This window comes from Erpetoichthys calabaricus, chromosome 12 (assembly GCF_900747795.2).
Source record: "Erpetoichthys calabaricus chromosome 12, fErpCal1.3, whole genome shotgun sequence".
NCBI lineage: Eukaryota > Metazoa > Chordata > Cladistia > Polypteriformes > Polypteridae > Erpetoichthys > Erpetoichthys calabaricus.
In genome coordinates this window covers 90,650,575-90,671,698 of record NC_041405.2, presented here as the reverse complement: position 1 = coordinate 90,671,698, position 21,124 = coordinate 90,650,575, and the positions used below count along the sequence as shown (strand labels likewise).

Below are 21,124 nucleotides of genomic sequence, written 5' to 3'. Positions count from 1 at the left end.
GTATACATCTCAGTATTTTAATTATTCAGAGAGCTGTAATATCTCGAATGTAATGCATTCTGTGTCCTGTCGGAGAAAGAGAAAGAACAGAAGCACATAGTGATTCACACACATAGAGCACATAGAAGATCAAACACAGAACAAAGCATTTAACATGCTACTTGAGAAACTAGTAAAATAAACGATTTTAAGATGAAGTTTATGATGTTCTACTTTAATGGCAAAATAAACTACGTGATTAAAGTGGAAATTTCGAGATTAAAGTTGACATTTCGTGCTTTTTTCCCACTGTGTGCCTATGTTTTTTGTCTGTACCTTAATACGCTGTCATATGACACTCAGACGGTGGGCTACGACTCGCCTTTTCACGGCGACTTTGATATGTGATTTCTTTTTTATTTCGGGCACTGTGCAACTTTGTGAATTTGATCTTTCGAGTTTTTCCGACACTCTGTCACTCGATCAACTTTCTTTTGTTGATTATACCACTGTTTAAACCAACAAATAGTACGTTTTTCCTTTGCCTCCACTTGGTATTCGCTGAAATTCTTATATTTTCCCCTGTGCTTTTCCCATTGTCTTTTCACAGAAGGCTATTTATATTGATTTGCGCATTCAAAGAGGCGTAATTCTGGGAGGAGTTGGGGCGGGACAGAAGGCGCGTGCACGTGCGTTACTTTTCACGCTGATCGGGATTTATGTAGTGGAAGAACGTGAAAGTATGCGTGCGCACAGATTCCTGCATCTGGATTTTTCTGTGCGTACGCACAATCCCGCTTTTGTGCTTACGCCATGTTATAGTGTGAGTTCTACGCACGGCGTTATACATGAGGCCCCTGGTCCGTGGTGATTATTTTCCCTTTTTCGAGTAATAATTTCCATTTGTTTGCGCTACTGCGATCTTTACTTTCTTTTTTTTTTATACTTTCTAATTTTCCTACTTTCATATTCTTTAACTTTCTCCACATGTTGTCGCGTCGTTTTTTTTTTTTGAGCCTTTCAAATTCCATTGCTTTCATAATCTTTAACCTGCTCTGCATGTGTATAGCGCCAATGTCTGGATTGGACGTGCTTTTTTTTTTTCAATTCCACTTGTTCCGGGCTGATAATTACTTTCCTTATTTTCTGAATTTGCACCTAGATTATTCTTTTTCTTTTCTGTCTCTCCCAACAATTTTGAGTCTGTTTTCTCTATGCTGCTTTCTTCTTCGCTTAGTCGTCTATGTTTCATCTATAACATATTGTCCTTATACGCTTTATATGCGCTGAGAGCCCTGGATCTGTGTGTGCTCAAAGCCAAACAATAACTGAGTGTGTTGCTGCCCGTGCTCTTATTTGGATGTAAGTAGGGTGTGTCTTGCAAGAATCTCATGTTCTACGTCATCGCGAGACAGTCCTGGGTCAATCTCTTGGCACAAAGTGTCATGTTTAAGGTCCCCACGAGACGCTCCGTGGCCAATCTCTTTAGTCTTGCGGGTCTTTTAAGTGTCTTCCGTGATCTTAACGTGAACATCACGCATCGTAGCCGTACTGTTTCTCTGCAGGATTTTTTTTTTTATAATAGAGAGATAACCCTTAACTTACCTTGGTACTCATTGTGTATATGTGGCAGTGCAGTTATTGTGAATAATTAATACAAGCATAAATGAGGCATTTTACAACTCCAAAATGGAATAAGCAAGATCAATAATAGAGGGATGGATGGATGAAAAAAAGCCCTTATCCCTTTCTTGTAATCACATGAAGATTTCTTTTTCAGTTGTAATTTTGGGTCCAGATTATAAGGGTCTGCTTCTAGAAGCTCTCATGCCTAATAGTAACATTGCTCTGGGGAAGTGGCAGACTCCTCCTCCCAACACAAAATACTTAAAGGTAAGTCATCCTTTAATTGTGTAATTTCTTAGGTAAATTTGGCGATACTTTCAGTTTTAATGTTATAAGTCACACACTTTAAAAAATATTCCTGTAAAGAAAAATTTACACATCACTTTCTCTTACAGGGCGGCACAGTTGCACAGTGGTAGCGCTGCTGCCTCACAGTAAGGAGACCTGGGTTTGTTTCCTGGGTCCTCTCTGTGTGGAGTTTGCATGTTCTCCCGGTGTCTGCTCCGGTTACCTCCCACAGTCCAAAGACATGCTGGTTAGGTGCATTGGCGATCCTAAATTGTTCCTAGTGTGCGCTTGGTGTGTGTGTGCCCTGCGGTGGGCAGGTGCCCTGCCCGGGGGTCGTTCCTATAATAATAATAATAATTCATTACATTTATATAGCGCTTTTCTCAGTTCCTGCCTTGCGCCCTGTGCTGGCTGGGATTGGCTCCAGCAGACCCCCGTGACCCTGTGTTAGTCATTCTCCAACCTGTTATATCCTTACTGATTGACTTTCTCTTACAGACTAAACCACAAACTCTGTTAGAAAACCTCACATTGGCAGCATCTACTTGCCATATCACTCTTGCAGTCACTATACAAACCTCAAGATCATTGGAGGGGATGTAAACTGACCAGTAAACCAAGGTCTCCTCCAGCAATAGCATTCCCTTGCACAACAACTGTTGTACAGTCTCCACTGTAATCTGTCTAGGACTGGCAATCCTTTCTACTTTAGCTGTGAACTAATCAAGTCAGTACAACTTTTTAAATTCAAGCACCTAAAACAAGTTATTACAGATTAAGCCATTCTTTTCTGAAAAAGAACCAAAACCTGAGATATGGAGATGCCGATTCTCAAACCGACCTGATTTTCCTTCCACATGACAAATGCTTAGATGTTACATTGAATGATGACTCAACTGGCCGTGTATGCGGGAGTTTGAGTGTGGCTGTGTGTAAATATACCCTGTAATGGTGTGGAATCCCGTTCCAGGGCTGGCGTCTATCCTACCAACAAAGCTTCTAGGATATTCCCTGGCACCCCATTAACTTAACTGGATATATTTCTGAAATTATTCTAATTCCTATTGCTTCAAGTGAAGCTACAAAACATTTCAACACACACCAGAAATTATAGCTGTTGTGAAGAAAAGAGGGCAAACACCCTGCTTCAGATCCTGAAACTAGGCACTCCCCAAACCTTCCAGAAAGGGAAGTGAAATGCACCTGCAGATCAACCCACAAGATTCTTCAATGTAGATAGCTATTCATTAGACTTTCCCTCCTGAAGTCAATTAATAGTCATATAGCATGAAAGTCATTCTGCATTAACTCACCAAAAACCCTCCAAGACCAGCAACTGCTGTTTTCATTATTGTTAGTACATCAGTTTCCAAAGTTCATCTGCTAACATTTGAAAGAAAAACTCCCATTTTGTATTAAATTCCACCAGTGCATCCAAGGGTTCCTGCTATGCTAGACATCTACAAATATTTGGCCACAACTCCTTGCAGTCACCTATACTATTGTAGTTTTGAACAGATATATTCAAACTCCACACCCCTGGCCTTTTCAGTGAAATGAAAGAAGCATATTCCTGCTAGAGGTGAACACTGAAATCATCTCTAACAGAGCAATCTACTAAAACATCCTGATTCCCCTTTTGGATCTTCTAGGTCTGTCTAGGCAGTGATTCTGTCATGTGAGCCAACACCTGGCCAAGTGATGATCATTTCATCTGTCTTTAAAAGACTGCCCCGAATATCACAAATTAGGTGTCAGGACTACAAAGTTGACCACATATTTTTGGCCTAGGCCCTAGATGTTCTCATACCAAGTATATGTAAGACCACATTCTTGCTCAAACATAGTGTTTGTTTTGGCCAATCAATTAAATACTTTTATCAGCTTAAATTCTTGTACATTTAGGCAGTTCCTCCGAAAATATGCTTGAACTTTAGCTCCTATGCCACCAGTGAAAAGGTATTTCACAATCCAAAAGGCTGTTGTCGCTGCCATGGTCTAGTATCCTAGGATGTACCCCACACATGAATGTCAATCAAATGTCATTACAGCCAACACCTAGTGCAAACATCACCTGCTGCCTTGGTTCTACAGATATGCCCCAATACCCCTTCTGAGTAAGATTCTCCTGGTTTTGGTTTTAGTCTTCATGATGGCCAAGTTTGTAATTGTGTGCTCCTCCACCAACCCCAGGTCATGATCTTAAGAAGGCAGAAAAGAATACACCATTATCAAGCTTACTTTTTCAGCTGCCACCATCAAATTATCCATATTACTAACCGAGAATGGTAAACCGGAAGGCACGGACCCAGGTACACGGCGATGGACGCAGGAGACATAGTGCGCAGGCGCTGAAAGCACACGTCTCATAAACCGCAACCAAGTCTGATCCACCACGAACGAAGGACCGCTCAAAAACGAAAGAGCTCAACTAACAAAGGAGTCACCGCTCAAAAACGAAAGAGCTCAACTAACGCCACACAGAAAAGACGATTCTGCACACAGAAAAGAGGATTCTGCACTGCAGCCCAGAGTCAAACGGAAGACACTACGGGGTCCGCAAAGGTCCACAAAGATTGTACGGAAGGCACGAGAAAATACGAAAGGCGCATGCACCTACAACGCACTTCTGAACTAAACGTCCACACTACACAGCATGGTCCGGGTAATAAGAATAAACGAACTCTCCGTATTAAACGTACGGCATCCTCACACGTCCAAACCATATAGCATATGTGAATCACATTACAGTCATGCGTTATTAACAGTACAACCACAGAAAACGCTCCGTATTAACAGTAAGTGCAATTATCCATATTACTAACGGTAGACAACGGATAACTAATGGAGTCATGGTCACGGCTCCAAAACGATCCAGCTTAACTAACGGAGCTACAAAAGCGAGCCCGCATGGATAAAAACAATAGATGTGGGCGCCTACAACGCACATCTGAAACCGCGGAAGCAAAACTGTTTCGGCTCCAAAACCAAACAGCTCAACTAACGGAGCTACAAAAACGAGCCCGCATGGACAAATACAATGCACATAGACGCCTACAACGCGCGTCTGAAACTGCGGAAGCAAAGCAGGCACGGCTTCAAAACGAAAGACCACAACTGATATCCCATACATACATCAATATATCTCGGATTACCCAGCACCAGGGGTTGGCGAGCGAAGCAAGCAGGGGGCAGAGCCCCCTAGTTTTCCTATAAATAGTATATTTTAAGACAGTAAGAAGAGTTGAAAATTGTTTTCTCTGTTATAAAACAAAGTGACTTGCTTCATACTAATGCATTACTTATGTTTGAATATGCAGCTTTTTATTTCTTTTGTTTCAGTGTTCTGGAAATGAGCAAGATGCTATTACGCACTCAAACACCCAGATCAAAAATAACTCAACTACATATTCATGGATTCCTCCTTCTCCCATGCCTCCTGCCATTCAGTTCATGTAAGTCTTTCTTATATTACTTATATGTAAGTGGCTGTACATGACTCGTTTAGCTTATGTTTGGTTTAATTGTTCATTTTGAAAAATTGTAGATGTATTCATCATTGTTTTTTTATATAATTATGCGTGTGTATATATGTGTATATATATATATATATATATATATATATATATATATATATATATATATATATATATATATATATATATATATATATACGTGATCTTCTCGGAAGACATTTTAAACACCCGCAAGACCAAAGACACGCCCTACTTACAATCTACCCACGAGACCAAAGACACGCCCTATTTACAATCTATCAAATAGGACAATAGGCAGCAAAACATTCAGTCTTGTGAAGGATTTGAGCATACACAGATCCAGGGCTCTCAGCGCATATAAAACATATAAGGACAGTACGTTATAAATGAAATGTCGACATCTAAATGAAGAAGAAAGCAGCGCGGAGAAAAAAAAAAAAGCAAAAAAGAATAATCAAGGTGCAAATTCAGAAAATAAGGAAAGTAATTATCAGCCCGGAACAAGTGGAATTGAAAAAAAAGCACGTCAAATCCGGCTCAGAATTAAAAGACAATGAGTAAAAGACAAAGTAGAACTTCATAAAGACATTTACAAACATTGGCGCTAAACACATGCTGAGCAGGTTAGAGATTATGAAACCAGTGAAATTAGAAAGGCTCAAAAAAAAAAAAAAAAAAAAACAAAGTTGGCGCTATACACATGTGGAGAAAGTTAATGGATATGAACCAGGAAAATTAGAAAATAGAAAAAAATAAAGTAAAGATCGCATTAGCGCAAACAAACAAACTGCCTCATTTAACTATGCACCAGTCTAACTTTGGTTTTGCACAATAATTACTACACTATTGCACCTTAACACTTAATTCTACTTTATTCACAAAATTTTACTTATTTATTATGTTCTACTATACTGTTCTCTTTCAATCTATGACTTTTTGTTAATCTAACTGATATTCTTCTAACTTTGCACAGTTTTTGATAAGCGGATCAGGATGCATTTCACTGCGTGTTGTCCTGTTTAACTATGTATGTGACAAATAAAGAATCTTGAAAATTTCAAAAACGTAGTTTACCGCACATGCATTTATTGGTTACTTTGTTAATGTATATATATTTATCTGTCTGTTTATTTAAAAAGCTAAATTTACCCCAGGAGTCAAAAACGTTCTGTCTAGCCCTTGTACAAAAACCTAGACAAAAGCTGGGGTATCACCTTGGTAACCCCATGTACTTTTAGAAATGTGATAGGAAAATAGCACGACTTTACAAACAGGAGTCCAATGCAGAACTCTACTTACTTTTTTACTTTGTAAAAAAAAATGACTGCTGATGATGTAGATTGTTTTGTCTATGCTGAAATTCCAAACAGAGAAACCTATCCTGACCTCATTAAAAAGATTCAGCATATTGGGACTCGCAAGATTACAAATATTGTTTTTACAGAAGTTCTGAAATAAAAGTGAAACTAATGAAATAGGAACAATTCAAAGAAAAAAAATCTTAAAAGTGTGTATCCGGAAAACCAAACACGGGGGTTGACGAGCGAAGCGAGCAGGGGGCGAAGCCCCCTAGTGTATATTATATATATGTATATATATATATATATATATATATATGTATATATATATATATGTATATATATATATATATGTATATATATGTATATGTATATATATATATATATATATATATATATACATACATACACAGTGGAACCTCGGTTTGCGAGCATAATTCGTTCCGGAAACGTGCTCGTAGTCCAAAGCACTCGTATATCAAAGTGAATTTCCCCATAAGAAATAATGGAAACTCAGATAATTTGTTCCACAACCCAAAACTATTCATATAAAAATGATTAATACAAAATATAAAGTAAAAATACATAAAACAAATTAACTTGCACTTTACCTTTGAAAAGAATCATGGCTGGTGTGAGTGAGTTTCTAAACTCTTGTGGGATTCCACCCAACGGAAAGACACGCGGAAGAGCGTCCCAAAGCAATCACAGTCTCCCAGCGCTGTAGCAGTTCGCCGTAAAAGCGAATCCGAAAAGATCGCGGACATGCTATAAGCACCTGCCGTTGATGAGTGATACAAGGAGCAAGGAACATTATAAATGCGCAGGGCCCTGCTTGACTGCTGTGTCTGTTTCAAGCTGAATAAAGCTGGTGTTGCTAAAGTACAGAGAATCAGCTTTGTGTTTTAGTGTGCAAGACGGGGACTCGCATGTCACAGCACACACACACACACACGCGAGCGAGCACACACACAAGCGCGCACACACACAGTCACAATGCTAATGCTGTAGTAAACAGTATACGCTCGTACGGATGTTTACTATGAGTGAGGCACGCCGACTCAGAAGGAGAATAGGAGACAATTGCCCACAATCCCGCAGCGAGAGAGAGAAGAACCATCAGCTCAGTTGTGATCACATGACGCTCAGCAGACAAACAGTATACATACTACTCGTACTGCAAGACCGCGCTCGTTTATCAAGTCAAAATTTATTAAAAATTTTTGCTCGTCTTGCAAAACACTCGTAAACTGAGGTTCCACTGTATGTATGTATGTATATATATATATATATATATATATATATATATATATATATACACACATACACACACAGTGGACCCTTGACTTACAAACTCAATTCGTTCACGAGAGCTGGTTGTAACTCAAATTGGTTGTAAGTCGAGACTATTTTTCCCCATAAGAAATAATGGAAATACCCATAATGCGTTCTGAACCTCCCACAGCAACACTTAACTTTTTCATAATAAAAAAGGGTTGTATAATGTGCATAATTTACCAAAACACCAATAATTTTTCTAATGTACTAACCAAAAAGTTATAAAAAGTGCCTAGCCTACCAGAAACAACAATTTCATACTGTACTCACCATTTAATTTGACATCTTTGGGCTGCAGGAAGGGAGGAGGAGAATGAAATGGAAGGTGGTTATTGTTTGGAAGGAGCCTCCTTATACAAATCTTTTCTTTGTAAAATTGTCGAGATGGTGGATTTCGACATGCTGCACATATTAGCGAGATCGGTCACACGAACACCACGCTCATATTTCCGCACAATTTCCTTCTTCGTTTCGATTGTGATCGCTTTCTTTACCTTCGTTACCTTCTCTTCCTTCCTTAGCAATTATCGAAAAAAATTATATAAATCACTGCACTGACCGAAATTACATCCACAAACGCATGTATCTGGGCTCCGACTGACGCTTACAAACGCTCTCGGCTGTTTATTTACAATCGCACAAGTGGATACACATGACCACATTCAGGACAAAACGCAAGATGCTGGTCGTAAATCAAAACAAAAATTTTGGTCGTAAATCAAGTTGTTCGCATGGCAGGCCGGTCGTATATCAAGGGTCGAGTGTGTATATATAAAATCCAATGTCTGCTTTTCACTAGAGAACTATTTAATGGATACAGATGGTTTTTTTCTTTTTCTATAATTTGCTTGAACATCCCGGTTGATTTTGCAACTTCTTTCATCGCGCTAAGTATTATAGTTCACTTGCAGTACATATTTACTCATGAGAATCCGAGAGAGACGCTGCAGGCCGAGGGGAGGAGCCCTCCTTACTCACGTGCCAGCCTCCGTTCAAATCGGTCTATCTCTTGCCACATGTTGGAGAATACCTTGCCTCCGCTTAACTAGCGATACCTGTTTGTTCAACAGACATTATCATCTACAGCAGGGGTCCTGAATCACAGTCCTGGAGGGCTACAGTGGCTGCAGGTTTTTGTTCTAACCAAGTTGCTTAATTAGAAAGCAATTCTTGTTAATAATTTAATTTCATGGCATGTTAGTGCTTTAACTCTGCTATGTCAGCTCATTCTCAGATCCAAGATTTTCTTCCTCTTTCTTAGGATATCATCCAAATGATTTGAAGGCTAAAATGGAGGAGTAATTCTCAGTCTTTCACTTTTTTCTCTTCACCTTCCTTCCAAGTATTTAATTAAACCCAATAGTACATGATAAATACACACAGGTGTAAATGGTAACAAGCTAAATGGAGAAATGCTGGTTTCTTTTGTCATTTACATCTTATTGCTAATTAGGAGCAATTAAAAAACCAAGACTACAGCTGTTTAAGACTAAAATAAGCAATAAGGGCTCAAAATCTTAACAAATGAGACCACTAAAATGAAGCAGAAGTGTTACTTACGCAATAAGTGCTTCATATTAAGCAGTTGGGCTGGAGCAAAAACCTGCAGCCACTGCAGCCCTCTAGGACCGTTATTGAGGACCCCTATTCTACAGATTGTTAAGGAGTAACGTTTAATGTTTTTGAGAGAGAGATCAGGGGGGTATTTTCTGTACGTCTCTTAAACCATCCGAGATCAGGTGCCTCATCTTGGATGAGTTAATGCCAATGAAACTCATCCAGATTAGTCGGTTTTTCAAACGCAGCTGTGTATTAGATTAGTCGAGCTGGATCTAATCATCCGAGATGAATGCGCGCGCCCGCGCTGAGTGAAAAGCCTATATATATTGAGTCTAGAAAACATGATCAGCAAGTCTTTGATAGGCTGCTACAAAATGACGAAAGAACGGGCGCATTTTTTTTCCACACAAGCGGAGCAAGACCTTTCAATCGAAGGACATGAAGAATTTCAAGATTTAATATGCACAAGGGGTAACACTGCAAAAGCAGCCCAAACCAGAAAAGACAGCTGGCAAAAAGTGGCAGACAAATGAAATTCGTGTGCATTGTACTTACTGAAAGCACCGTTTCATTTCCTATGTGTCAGATTAATTATTATTTAACATGTCATAATTCCAGATCAAACGTGAGCACAAGGAGAACACGGGAACAGGTTAAAGTGAAGTACAAGAATATACTTCAAACTGGTAAATATTGGTATATAACTATTTAAAGAATTGATGACATAAAGAATCATATATAATGTAAAGAACATTAATTTTAAAGCTAATAAGAAGGCAGACAAGCAAAAAACAGGTGGAGTTCCACGCGGTCCAGACCTAACCCCTGCAGAAAAGTTGGCTCTCCAGCAAAATGCCCATCGCCCTGTTTCTGAGGGCATTCCAGGGTGAAGCTCCTCCTCAGAACCAGTGGCAGGATGCCGTGGTCACTTCATTTGAGGTAAAGGATGATCATTGCATATATTTGTCCTCAATGTGTGCCATAGGTATGTTCCATATAGCCCTCTTTTTTGTTGGGTCAGTTGCAGGGAATGTCATATCCCTAGAACCTGTGTCTGACCAACGAGATATTGACGAAGGTCAAATATTTGATGAAGACACTGTGTCTGATTATTCATCAGGTGGAGAGGTACATTTTCCAAATAATGTTTGATCAAACTCCACTGTGATCAGTCCCATGTGCCCCAATCACATTTGGAAACCCTGGGTAATGAGAATGTTAGGCTGATTGTGAGATTCTTTATGGAATACCTGCAATGGCATGAAACGCCTCTTTTGTCTGCACACGCAGGTGTCCAGGAAACACAATGAAAACCCGAAAGAAATGTTTCAGAGCCAAACAGACTTTACGAATTGCCAGGCAAACTGCACTTTTCGATAGATGTTCCACATCGCCTACAGTATATAAAAAAGTGCCGCTTGCAAGAAACCTCAAAGCAATGCATACCGTATGTGTGGTTGTGAGTGCCCGACTTCACTGAGTTTGACTTCAAATATAAGGTGCTAATAAATTTTTGAGGTACAATATTCCCCCTCAGCTAAAGCGGTATCTTTCGTACAGAATTTCCTCCGGGAGCAATAAAGGATCTTGCAGATCGCGCAAAACCCTCTCTATATGAAATTCTCTTCGTATAATTTGCGCACCAATATCAATTGGTCGCTCATTCATGAACGGCGAAGCCATGACCGGATGACTTCCACTCACCATCACTGATTACGTGTGTAAACTAATCCTTGTTTACGTAGAACAAACCTGCTCCGAGCAGGTTTGCGGATTTGGATGTGTTGCTATGACAACACTTCCAGCAAGAGTTTCGAAAAACCGACAGATCCAGGATCAGGCCAAATCGTCAACAATTACATCCGGCTAAACGACTAATCCACGTACGAAAAATACCCCCCAGAGCTACGTGTGTTTTAGCGATTTGCCAGAGATATCACAGCTACATGCTTTTTTCCCCACGCGGGGGATGCTCTGAAAACAATCAGATACAGTGGGAACGTTTGACGTTGGAGCATACCTACCTTCCGCTTGGCCACAATTACATTTTTTTTTTTTATTGATTTTTAAAGTTTGTCCTGTTTCACTACTACATGCAGTATGTCAATAAATATACAGTAGACTATGATATAGACTAGATTATGAACACCACTGCTAAATGCAACAGATTAGTGGTAAATCATTATATATTGTCCATTTTTATTTTAGGGCTACTGTAGCACAATCCCGTATTGTATACTGGCTGAATGTGAAGTCCAGAGTGATAACCACAGGTATGTAACATGCATTTAATATCCATCATCTATTTGTACTTCTCAGTGGCATTCAGATTCCTGCCATTATAAACAGCAACCCAAGACCACTTTTAGATTTAATGTTATGCACCTAAATAAATTACTTGGAAGAAATCTGGCTTTTTAATTAATTTATTTTTTTACATTACTTTCATTGTGAAAGCTAGCTTGCTACAATGTAAAAATAAGACTAAAAGATGTAAGCTTAACATATTGACTGACAAGTTCATTATAAGGCTTTACTATAACCCAATCCTGATTACATGTAATCAAAAAAATAATATAAAATTGAGTAACAGTTTTTCTTTTTCAGTCACATCAAGTCCAGAAAATACTGGGACAATCTGCAGTGCCGACAATTTGATCATTATCTTTATTGCTCTTCTGCTCAACTTCCTAAGCTACATTTAAGAAAATCAGAAGAGTAATGAATTTTTCCAGGGAAAAGTGTTGTGATGAAACTGACTACTACATAGCTTTATCTTTAATTTTTTATATAATTACTTATCTAATGGCGAAAAAAAATAATTGAGCATCATCCTCTACTTCTGTCTTAAAACTAATCAATGGGATTACAAATAAATTAAAATGCATACATATTACTTTAAACTCCTAAAAATCATTCTAATTAATGTCTAATAAAAATGCGTATGACTACTCCTGAAGTCCATTCTTAATAATTTACTGATTCCTAAGGATGACTTTATTATTTAAATTCATAACAAATTCACCACGTCCCATCTTTGTTTTCTAAGAGACTTTTATAGTTTAGTAACTGGTAACAGTTCTAATGTATATCTACTGTAATGCAATCTGAGTCACCTGACACATTTAGGCAGCATGTTAAGGGTTTTCTTTTAGACTGTGTGTGTTACACACATGCATTTTAAAAATACATTGATAATATAAAGATCACATTAAACCCAAGTTTGCATTATATTCTGGTTGGCTCCTCAGAAGCAATAAGTATGATGTTTTACATTAGTTAAAGAAAACAAGTCATAACAAATAAGAAAGATAAATTGCACTTGGATGGATACATCTTAAAATGGTGTATGATCATCATCTTTAACATGTACAGGTCATACATCCATTTTGTAGACTGTTTATCCAGTTCGGGGTCACAAACAGTCGGTGCCTATCCAAGCAGCTTGGGCACAAAGTGGACACCACCCCTAGACAGATGACCATTCTCAAGACACACCCTTACATAAACTCACATAGGGCCAGTTCAGAATCTGTAAATTTTAGGACATTGGAGGAAAATCAAAATATCAACACATTCCAGACACCCATTCACAGATAAAACATGCAAAAGCCACACCAGAGGAACTCAGGACAACTGAAACCAAGATACTGTAGCTCTGACAGATACAGAACTTGCTACATCAGCCAATATTTCTTGTTATAAAAAAAGCATAATTATTAGTTTCTTTTGTAATCATATAATGCGCACACAATGAGACGGCTCAAATAAAGAGACTCACCATAAAGGTGTCATAAAGCATTTTAATACAATTTTATTAATTTACAGTATGCAAAATATCTGCAGATAGTATTTGAGATGTCTTAGATCCCTAGATTTCTGATGTACTCAGTGAATGTTTTCAAGTCCCTGTTGAGTGGGGGAAAAAAAAAAGATAAAAATCAAACCAGTTTTTTCACACTATCTGTACAAAGTAATAAGCACAACTTCACATACACTACAAGGGAAAAAGTTTGTGGACACCTGACAATAACACTTATTTGAGCTTGTCAGACATCCCATTCCAAAACATTAATATGGAGTTGGCCTCCTCTTTGTGGCTAGGACAGACTCCACACTTCTGTGAAGGTTTTCCACATGCTTTTGGAGTATGCCTGAGGGAATTATGTGCCAATTCATCCTGGATGTAATTTGTGATGTCAGGTACTGATGTTGGACAAGATGACATGGATTGTAATCAGCATTATATTTCATCCCAAAGGTGCTGAATAGTGTTGAGATCAGAGCTCTGTGAAGGCCACTCAAGTTCCTATACACCAAAATCAACAAACATGTTTTATGGACCTGGATTTGTACACAGGGACACAGTAATGCAAAATTATTGCCACAAAGGTGGACATGCTGAAGCATTGACAGTACCTTTCTCTGAAACCAAGGTGGATCCAGACCATTATCCTTCTTAAACAAAAATTTACAGTAGGCACTATACAGTCTACAAGGTAACATTGTCTTGGCATTTGCCAAACCCTGATCTGTCCATTAGACTGACAGATAGTGAAGTGTGATTCATTAACTCCAGAGTATAACAACAGCATCCTGTAAGCCATTCCAACTAACAGCTGGCATTGTGCATAGTGATCTTAGGCATGTGTGCAGCTGCTTGGCCATGGAAACCCATTCCATGAAATTTCCAACTCACACTTGTTGTGCTAATGTTGCTTCCAGAGACAGTTTGGGACTCTGTTGTGAATGATGCAACAGAGAATAAGTGATTTTTACACACTATGCTTCAGCATTAGGCAGTTCTGCTCTGTGAGTTTACACGGTCTACCACTTCATGGCTGAGATATTGTTGCAACTAGATATGTCCACTTCATAATAATCACACTTACAGGTCACCAGGGTAGATCAGGCAGAGCAGACATTTTACGTACTGACTTGTGGCCGAAATGGCACCTTATGACAGTGCCACATTTAAAGTCATGGAGCCCTTCTGTACAACACATTCTATACCAATTGTTTGTCAATGGAGATTACATGGCTATGTGCTTGATTTTATACACCTTTTAACAATGGGTGACAACGAAACACTTGAACTCAATAATTTGGTAAATTATCCACATATTTTTGGCCATATAGTTTATCTGAAAATATCACCAATTACTGTTTTGTTACATTTTTAATTTGATTATACTTCCTTAAAGAAACAAAAAAAAAAACCACATGGAAAATGACATTCTATTTACATCTGTATGTAAAAAATACCGTTTTCCCAGACAATGATAAATTACTTGCAGTATTTGTTTGTAGTTTTTCGCCAATAATAAAAAAAATCAGTGTACCTCTACTAAACAATGATATATGAGAGAAAACAAAAACTGAGTAACAAATTTAAGCACAACCTAACTACACCCTTGACTTAAATGCTGCTGCTTTTGCAGCACAGAGCTCTTAATTAACTATAATTGTACTCACATTTCTAAATACTCTAAAAAGGTGGTGTAATGACACACCAATCTAGAAGGAAAAGCACTAATATCCAAATGTATATCAAACATGAATGATTTACTGAAAAAATGCATGAAAGAAGTGACTGATAATTTAAAGGATAACTCCATTTAATCAAAAGGTAACAGAAAACAAACCATAGCTGTCTCACTGGCACAGGCTATCCTGGGCCTTGTAAGTGGTGGAATGATTAACCCATGGGCCTACAATTCAGACTGCCTCTTACCCTGTCAGTTCAGCCTTTGCTCACCTCCTCATCTCTTAGCTGAAGCCATTATAGACCATCACCTCCAGGTTCAGAAATACCTTCTAAGAGTCCTTGTATCATCTCTCTCACTAGCCCAAGATGGTTCTGCAATTCTAAGACCCCATTATACAAATGATCAGGCTGCATGCCCTCAAAAGTTAGATGTTGGAATCCTCTGTTGCCAATTAATGCTATGATGAACTTCTTGTGGCATCTTACTTGTATGCCTTGGCCTCTCTTCCATTTTGTTGCCCTCAGAATAAATGATTCTAGGATCTCCTTTAACATATGGGATATAAGTGTCCCTGATGTCCCTATTTAACAACATTGGCACATTATTAATTCCTAAGGTGGAAAATATGAACTATCTTAAATAAAAGATTCAAAATGAACAATATAAAAAAAATTATTTTGAGTGTTTCAAAAATCTTCCTTTTTACAAAAGAATTGCAAAACAATAAAAAAGTAAAAATTTTCATAATCTGAATATGTATAATGTGAATGGCATTGCATTTAACAATACAAGTAAATGTTACCTTTGATTTATAATACTTATTCTCCCCAGACACCCTCTTGTCACGTTCCATCATATACCATTGGTAGGGAATTTGTGCAACTCTTTTTTCCTGTAAATGGAAATAGATACAAGGCTGTAACACGTAGTAACACTACTATTCTCCCCTTATATAATTATTTCTACACACTGACACAGGAATAAGAAACTATCCATGTATTACAATAATTTAACTCATGTAACATTGAATTTGGTATCGTGGCTGAGTGGTTGGCCTAACAGGAGAGACAAAACAATGGATGATCCAAAAACCAAGTGCCACGATAGATTAAAAACAAAACAATAAGACTCTCTACCCTAATATTGCTCCTTGGTTGTACACCAGTAAGAAGAAACCGTGTGAAAATGTCAAGTGTGCTACACATACCATCAGCTCTGCATCTGCACTTCTCCATTGGCGGTGGCCTACTTCATTTAATGGAGCTGCCTTGTTCAGGTGTATGGATGCTAGCTGGCTGCTGTTACGTTTGCCAATAGTATAGGAATTTTAGGTGAAGTGAGGAACATTTTAAACAATAACTTGAGTACCTATCAAACATAATGAATACAGCCCTAAAGTGCACTGTTCTAAAGAATATTACACATCAACTCTGTCCAACACATACAAGATGTAGACACTGAAAGAAGTGTGATTGTAAGAAACTGTCTGTTGTATTTGAATCAGAGTACAGGATGGTTATTAAAATTTCCTGCATGTAGTTGTGTGCCATAGCAAACACCTAATTCTAATACAAACCTATACCTGGTGTTCCAGTTGTTTAAAATAAGAAGGTGAAACTGCAACCTTTAATTGAATGCAATTCTTGAAAATAAAGCATTTCACGAAAAAGTAGTGTCATCAGGCATATAGTGGCATGACCAAAGAGAAAGTGCAGTTTACACACAAAAATGCAGACAAAACCTCTTGTGATTGTTTAAAGAAAATACATCTCTCTATTATGATAAAAAAAAATCCTGGGACGAGACGTGACTTTTTCAGAGATACTTTCATGTCCCGCCAGATGAGATTTTGTGCTAAGAGATTTAACCACACCCGGGGCCGGAAATAAAAGACAAAGAGTAGATGACAAAGTAGAACGTCATAAAGAATTCAAAAACATTGGCGCAATACAAATGCAGGGCATGTTAGAGATAATAAAAGTACTAAAAGATCTCAAAAAATGATAGCATAAACAAACGGAAATGTTACTCCATGAAATAACGGGACAGCAAAAAGAGATCGAATATGTTGTTCAGATTTAAACTAAGTCAGCGACTTGTTGATTGTCTATTTCGTGTTGCCATCAGGGAAAAGTAGTGTTTCTTCCCAGTGAAGAGCCGTATCCACGAGAAATAAAATATTTGTTGTAAGGTGAAAGTGAAATCCACATACTTGCGCGGCAGAGACGCAAAGTGGGGGGTTTGGCGTGCGAAATGAGCAGTTTGCCCCCTAGTGCAAAAATAACAAAAAAAAAAAAACCCTTGCTGCTGTTCAGAAACAGTTCAGGTGTGCTGAACCATATGTCTTGATATTCTCATTGTGTGACATGCCAACAGAGGGTTGTGAGCTGGAATAACAGTAACAGGCTGGACTAAACTCAAGTCAGTTTCCCTTTATTCACTTTTTACAATTACAGAAAATACTTAATATATGTAACCTTAATATTCTGAGTGCTAGACCGTTTTTCATATTTATACTATCGCAATTAATGTTTGCTTTTTTTTATGGTGTGATTGTAGAGCATTAAATGCTTATGAAAAATGCACTTAAAAGATGCATAAGAAGACTCGAATAAATGTGACAAAAGATTCTCAGTCCACACAAAGTGATGAGGTCAAAGAGAAAGCGGAGCTGGGGACCCTTTACACTGTGTATAATGCACATAATACACCCAGAAAAAACTGTCTGTGTTTATGTGTCCTAAAATGTGTTTTGAAGGGTTGTGTTTAAGAAGTAAAAAGCTGATCATAGAAGTGATGTGCAAAAACAGAACTGTAACATACAGCAATATTGTGTGGGAGGTAAAGCAAACAATATTCTTTTCCATCTGAACGTCAGCTTTTAATTCAACTGAAATATTAATATGTAAGTTACATTTTATCAGACAGTCCTAGGTGGGGGCAGAATTTGTGAATAGGAAGTAAATTCCTCTGTTCAGAATAAGTATAGCACTCACCAAAAAGTGCATTTGTATCTTGTGTTTTCACCCTGCGATGGGCTGGCGTTCCGCCCAGGGATTCGCGACCCTGCTCTGGACGAGCTAGCCTGGGAAAGCCTGGATGATTTAAATAAATGTCGCATGTTTCTCCACCAACCATACTGAAAATGACATAATTCTAAGGAATATACGCTTCACAACAATGCGTATCTCTACTGTTTCTCTCGAATTCCCTTTCAGTACAAATATGCAGCTATATATTCTCTATCGGCTCAAGCTTCAGAAGCCGACTCACCTTCCAACCGTTTGTCAACTTATGGATGAACATTGTCGACAACCCTGGTATAGTCAAACACACTGTCATCACAGCGAGTCCAGGTAAAACTTCATACCACATGATGGCTCGTTGAATCCGTTCTTCAGAACCCTTTCAGCTTACTTCTACTGAAACATAAGGTGACCCGCAATCACTTCCGGTGCAAAGAACGCTTTTTCCTACCCCTTTATTAACGAGATTCCGAAAAGACAGCATCGCTCTCAATAGTAATAGAGAGACAAGTCATTATCTAACAGCGCTCCCTAGCGTCCACAATATCCAGGAAATTCGCGTCAGTTATTTTTATCTGGGAAAGCCCGTCTTGATTTACATAATTTTTTGTTTATTTAAGAATATAAAATCCAGAAGTTGAAATGCAACAAATACACATCGATATTTTTAGCTTCTACTCCCCTTATCTCTTTCGTTCGTGAAGGTCTGTTTTATTTTATTTTTTGTCTTTACTGAACTGCTGTCTTAATTCCAGGTTTGGTCAGGATCAGTGTATTTTGTACATTCTCATTTTCTCCTCATTAATTTTTATTCAGACACCAGCCCAGATTACATTAATCAGCAACTTTAAACTGGCCCCTTTACTTTTACTTATTTGACTGGCACCTTGAACCAAAGCACCTTACAACATTTGAAATAAAATTGTTTGTTTTTGCTTTTCCAGTTGGAGCACAAGCAGTTGAAGTGGCTTGCTCGTGGTTATACAGTGTTAGTAGCAGGATCTGAACCCACAACTTCAGGGTTTGAAGTCCAAATCCGTAACCACTATGCCAGTGTGAGCACTAAACCTAATTTCAGTAATATCTGCCCATATCTGATTTTTTTTCACCCTCATAACCTTCTCTATTTCTGGCCAGATCCTACCCTGAGAGTATTGTGAGGAATTAGCCTGCCCTTTTTTTAAAGTTCTGAAGGTTAAAACCATTCACTTGATTCCATATCAAATGCATCTTCACATTCCTTGTCGTATCTTAAACAATTTGTTTTTGTTTGTTATGTGACTATTCAAATGAACTTTTCCTAATATTTTATATATTTATAGTATTAAGTTGGTATGTTCTGTTTCTAAAGTTCACATTTCCAATTTTCTATAACAATTGCAAGAAAAATGGATAACGTGTCATAAATGTGTTATGTATTGTTTGAAACTGAATCTGGATGACAAGGTAACGCATTTATCCAACAAAAACCTCCAGAGGTGCTGGACCCGATCCTAGCAACATTTGGTACAAGGTTGGCGCCAGCTCTGGATGGAATAAAAAATGATTGCAGGGCCAACGTTTGCCACCAAGTAACATGCACATATCCTTTGCATATGGAAAGAAATACCAAGCAGACATAAAAAGAATGTGCAGACTCCACACAGACAGCACATGTGTGTGGAAACCAAATTCAGTGGACCGTAAACATGAGTTTACAGCACAAAGCACTTGACCAAAAACTTTGTAGGAAAAAGTTGAAATAAATTTTATTTTATTCTTCATCTGTACACTGTAAGTTTATTATGTTTTTTTTTTCACTTCTCCTCTATCCCTTAAGTTAGTACTTTACTTTCCAAACTTGTATTTATTATGTAAGCATTATCATACAATTGTCCCAAACTTTCCTGATCTCTCTATTGATACTCAATTATTGAATAAAAATTTATTGATAGTTATCAGTATTCATGTCTGTCAGATTAATCCTTGAGTGTATACTTTATGGGGCAATTATTAAAGATAAAATTAATTGGCAGAAAACTATTTAACCTCTGTTACCAATGGTTTGTGAAATTCAATACAGTATACAATTCTACATAAAATTTACCCAGTAATGCCCTTACAAGTAAAATGTTCCCAGAAATAGATATTAATTGCACATTTTGTAATTTACAAACAGAATTTTTTGTTTTGCTTTTTCTTTTTTAATTAAATATTATTTTCTTTTATGAGAACAAATGTATTAATTCCACTTTACTTTTAATAATTTCTTTAATATATTTGTGAGATATTTCATTCATAAGTGTAAATGGATTAGATGTAGTCTCTTATTTAGCCTTCTTAAAACTGTATGTTTGGTATACTTGCGCTCTTTGGCGTTAAGAGCCGCAAGACGTTGGTTATGGCGTTCTAATCTCTTTCTCAATGATTTTTACATTTATGAGAATGTTACTGCTGATCAAAATGATCCTATTTTCTGCAAATATTATTTTCTATTTTATATCATATATGGTATTGCAATAAAATAAAAAGGTTATAGTTTTCGACAAATTCAGCTAAAAATTTATATAAAACCACACTGAGGTTTTACAATTGCGGATTACAAATAAATAGTCTTTTTAGATGTAAAATTAAATGATCGTTTATTTCTTATAAAATACATTTTAATCTGTCGCCCGACGATTCGTTTTCGTAAAGGTTCCAAAGTTTAGTCTGCATGATTCCCACTATATTACCAGCTGTTCTAAACAGACATGCTAGTAAGAACTTCATTCTGCTATGTCCATGTACAATACTATGAATACATGACCGTAAACTTTAACTTGAACATAATAATAAATAAGCATTAGATTAAATACTTCAGATCAACGAGTGAAACTCAAAAAATATACTCAATTCATTAAATGCAGTAATGTTTTTAAAAGAAGCCAAGAAAAGACAGTTCAATTCAAAACAGCCCGTCCCGTGAAGCACTTTTAAAATCTCGTCTTGGACGCGGGATCTCGTGTGCTTTCGAGACTACCCGCCCCCTGCACTCACGGCGG

At 37.7% G+C, this 21,124-nt stretch overlaps 3 protein-coding genes across 3 annotated transcripts in view; 1 reads left to right on the top strand and 2 right to left on the bottom strand.

The window, feature by feature from the left end:
* Nucleotides 1-12,360, top strand: part of LOC114662412 (defense protein l(2)34Fc-like) — a gene marked incomplete at its 5' end in the record, with an annotated part of 30,315 nt that extends 17,955 nt beyond the window's left edge. The window contains 4 exons of the mRNA XM_028815863.2: nucleotides 1,760-1,872; nucleotides 5,236-5,348; nucleotides 11,795-11,859; nucleotides 12,194-12,360. Of these exons, the coding sequence (XP_028671696.2) occupies nucleotides 1,760-1,872; nucleotides 5,236-5,348; nucleotides 11,795-11,859; nucleotides 12,194-12,291 (389 nt within the window). The remainder of the gene's footprint in view (nucleotides 1-1,759; nucleotides 1,873-5,235; nucleotides 5,349-11,794; nucleotides 11,860-12,193) is intronic.
* Nucleotides 1-13,464, bottom strand: part of akap14 (A-kinase anchoring protein 14) — a 42,163-nt gene extending 28,699 nt beyond the window's left edge. Inside the window, exon 1 of the mRNA XM_051934966.1 lies at nucleotides 13,368-13,464. The gene's annotated coding sequence lies outside the window, so the exon portion shown is untranslated. The remainder of the gene's footprint in view (nucleotides 1-13,367) is intronic.
* On the bottom strand, nucleotides 13,378-18,540 carry ndufa1 (NADH:ubiquinone oxidoreductase subunit A1). Its single transcript, XM_028815864.2, has 3 exons — nucleotides 18,349-18,540; nucleotides 15,878-15,967; nucleotides 13,378-13,495 (listed from the first exon to the last, which is right to left on the bottom strand). Exons 1-3 carry the CDS (start codon nucleotides 18,448-18,450, stop codon nucleotides 13,475-13,477), a joined length of 213 nt encoding a protein of 70 aa, XP_028671697.1. The 5' UTR covers nucleotides 18,451-18,540; the 3' UTR covers nucleotides 13,378-13,474.
* Nucleotides 18,541-21,124: the final 2,584 nt, after the last annotated feature.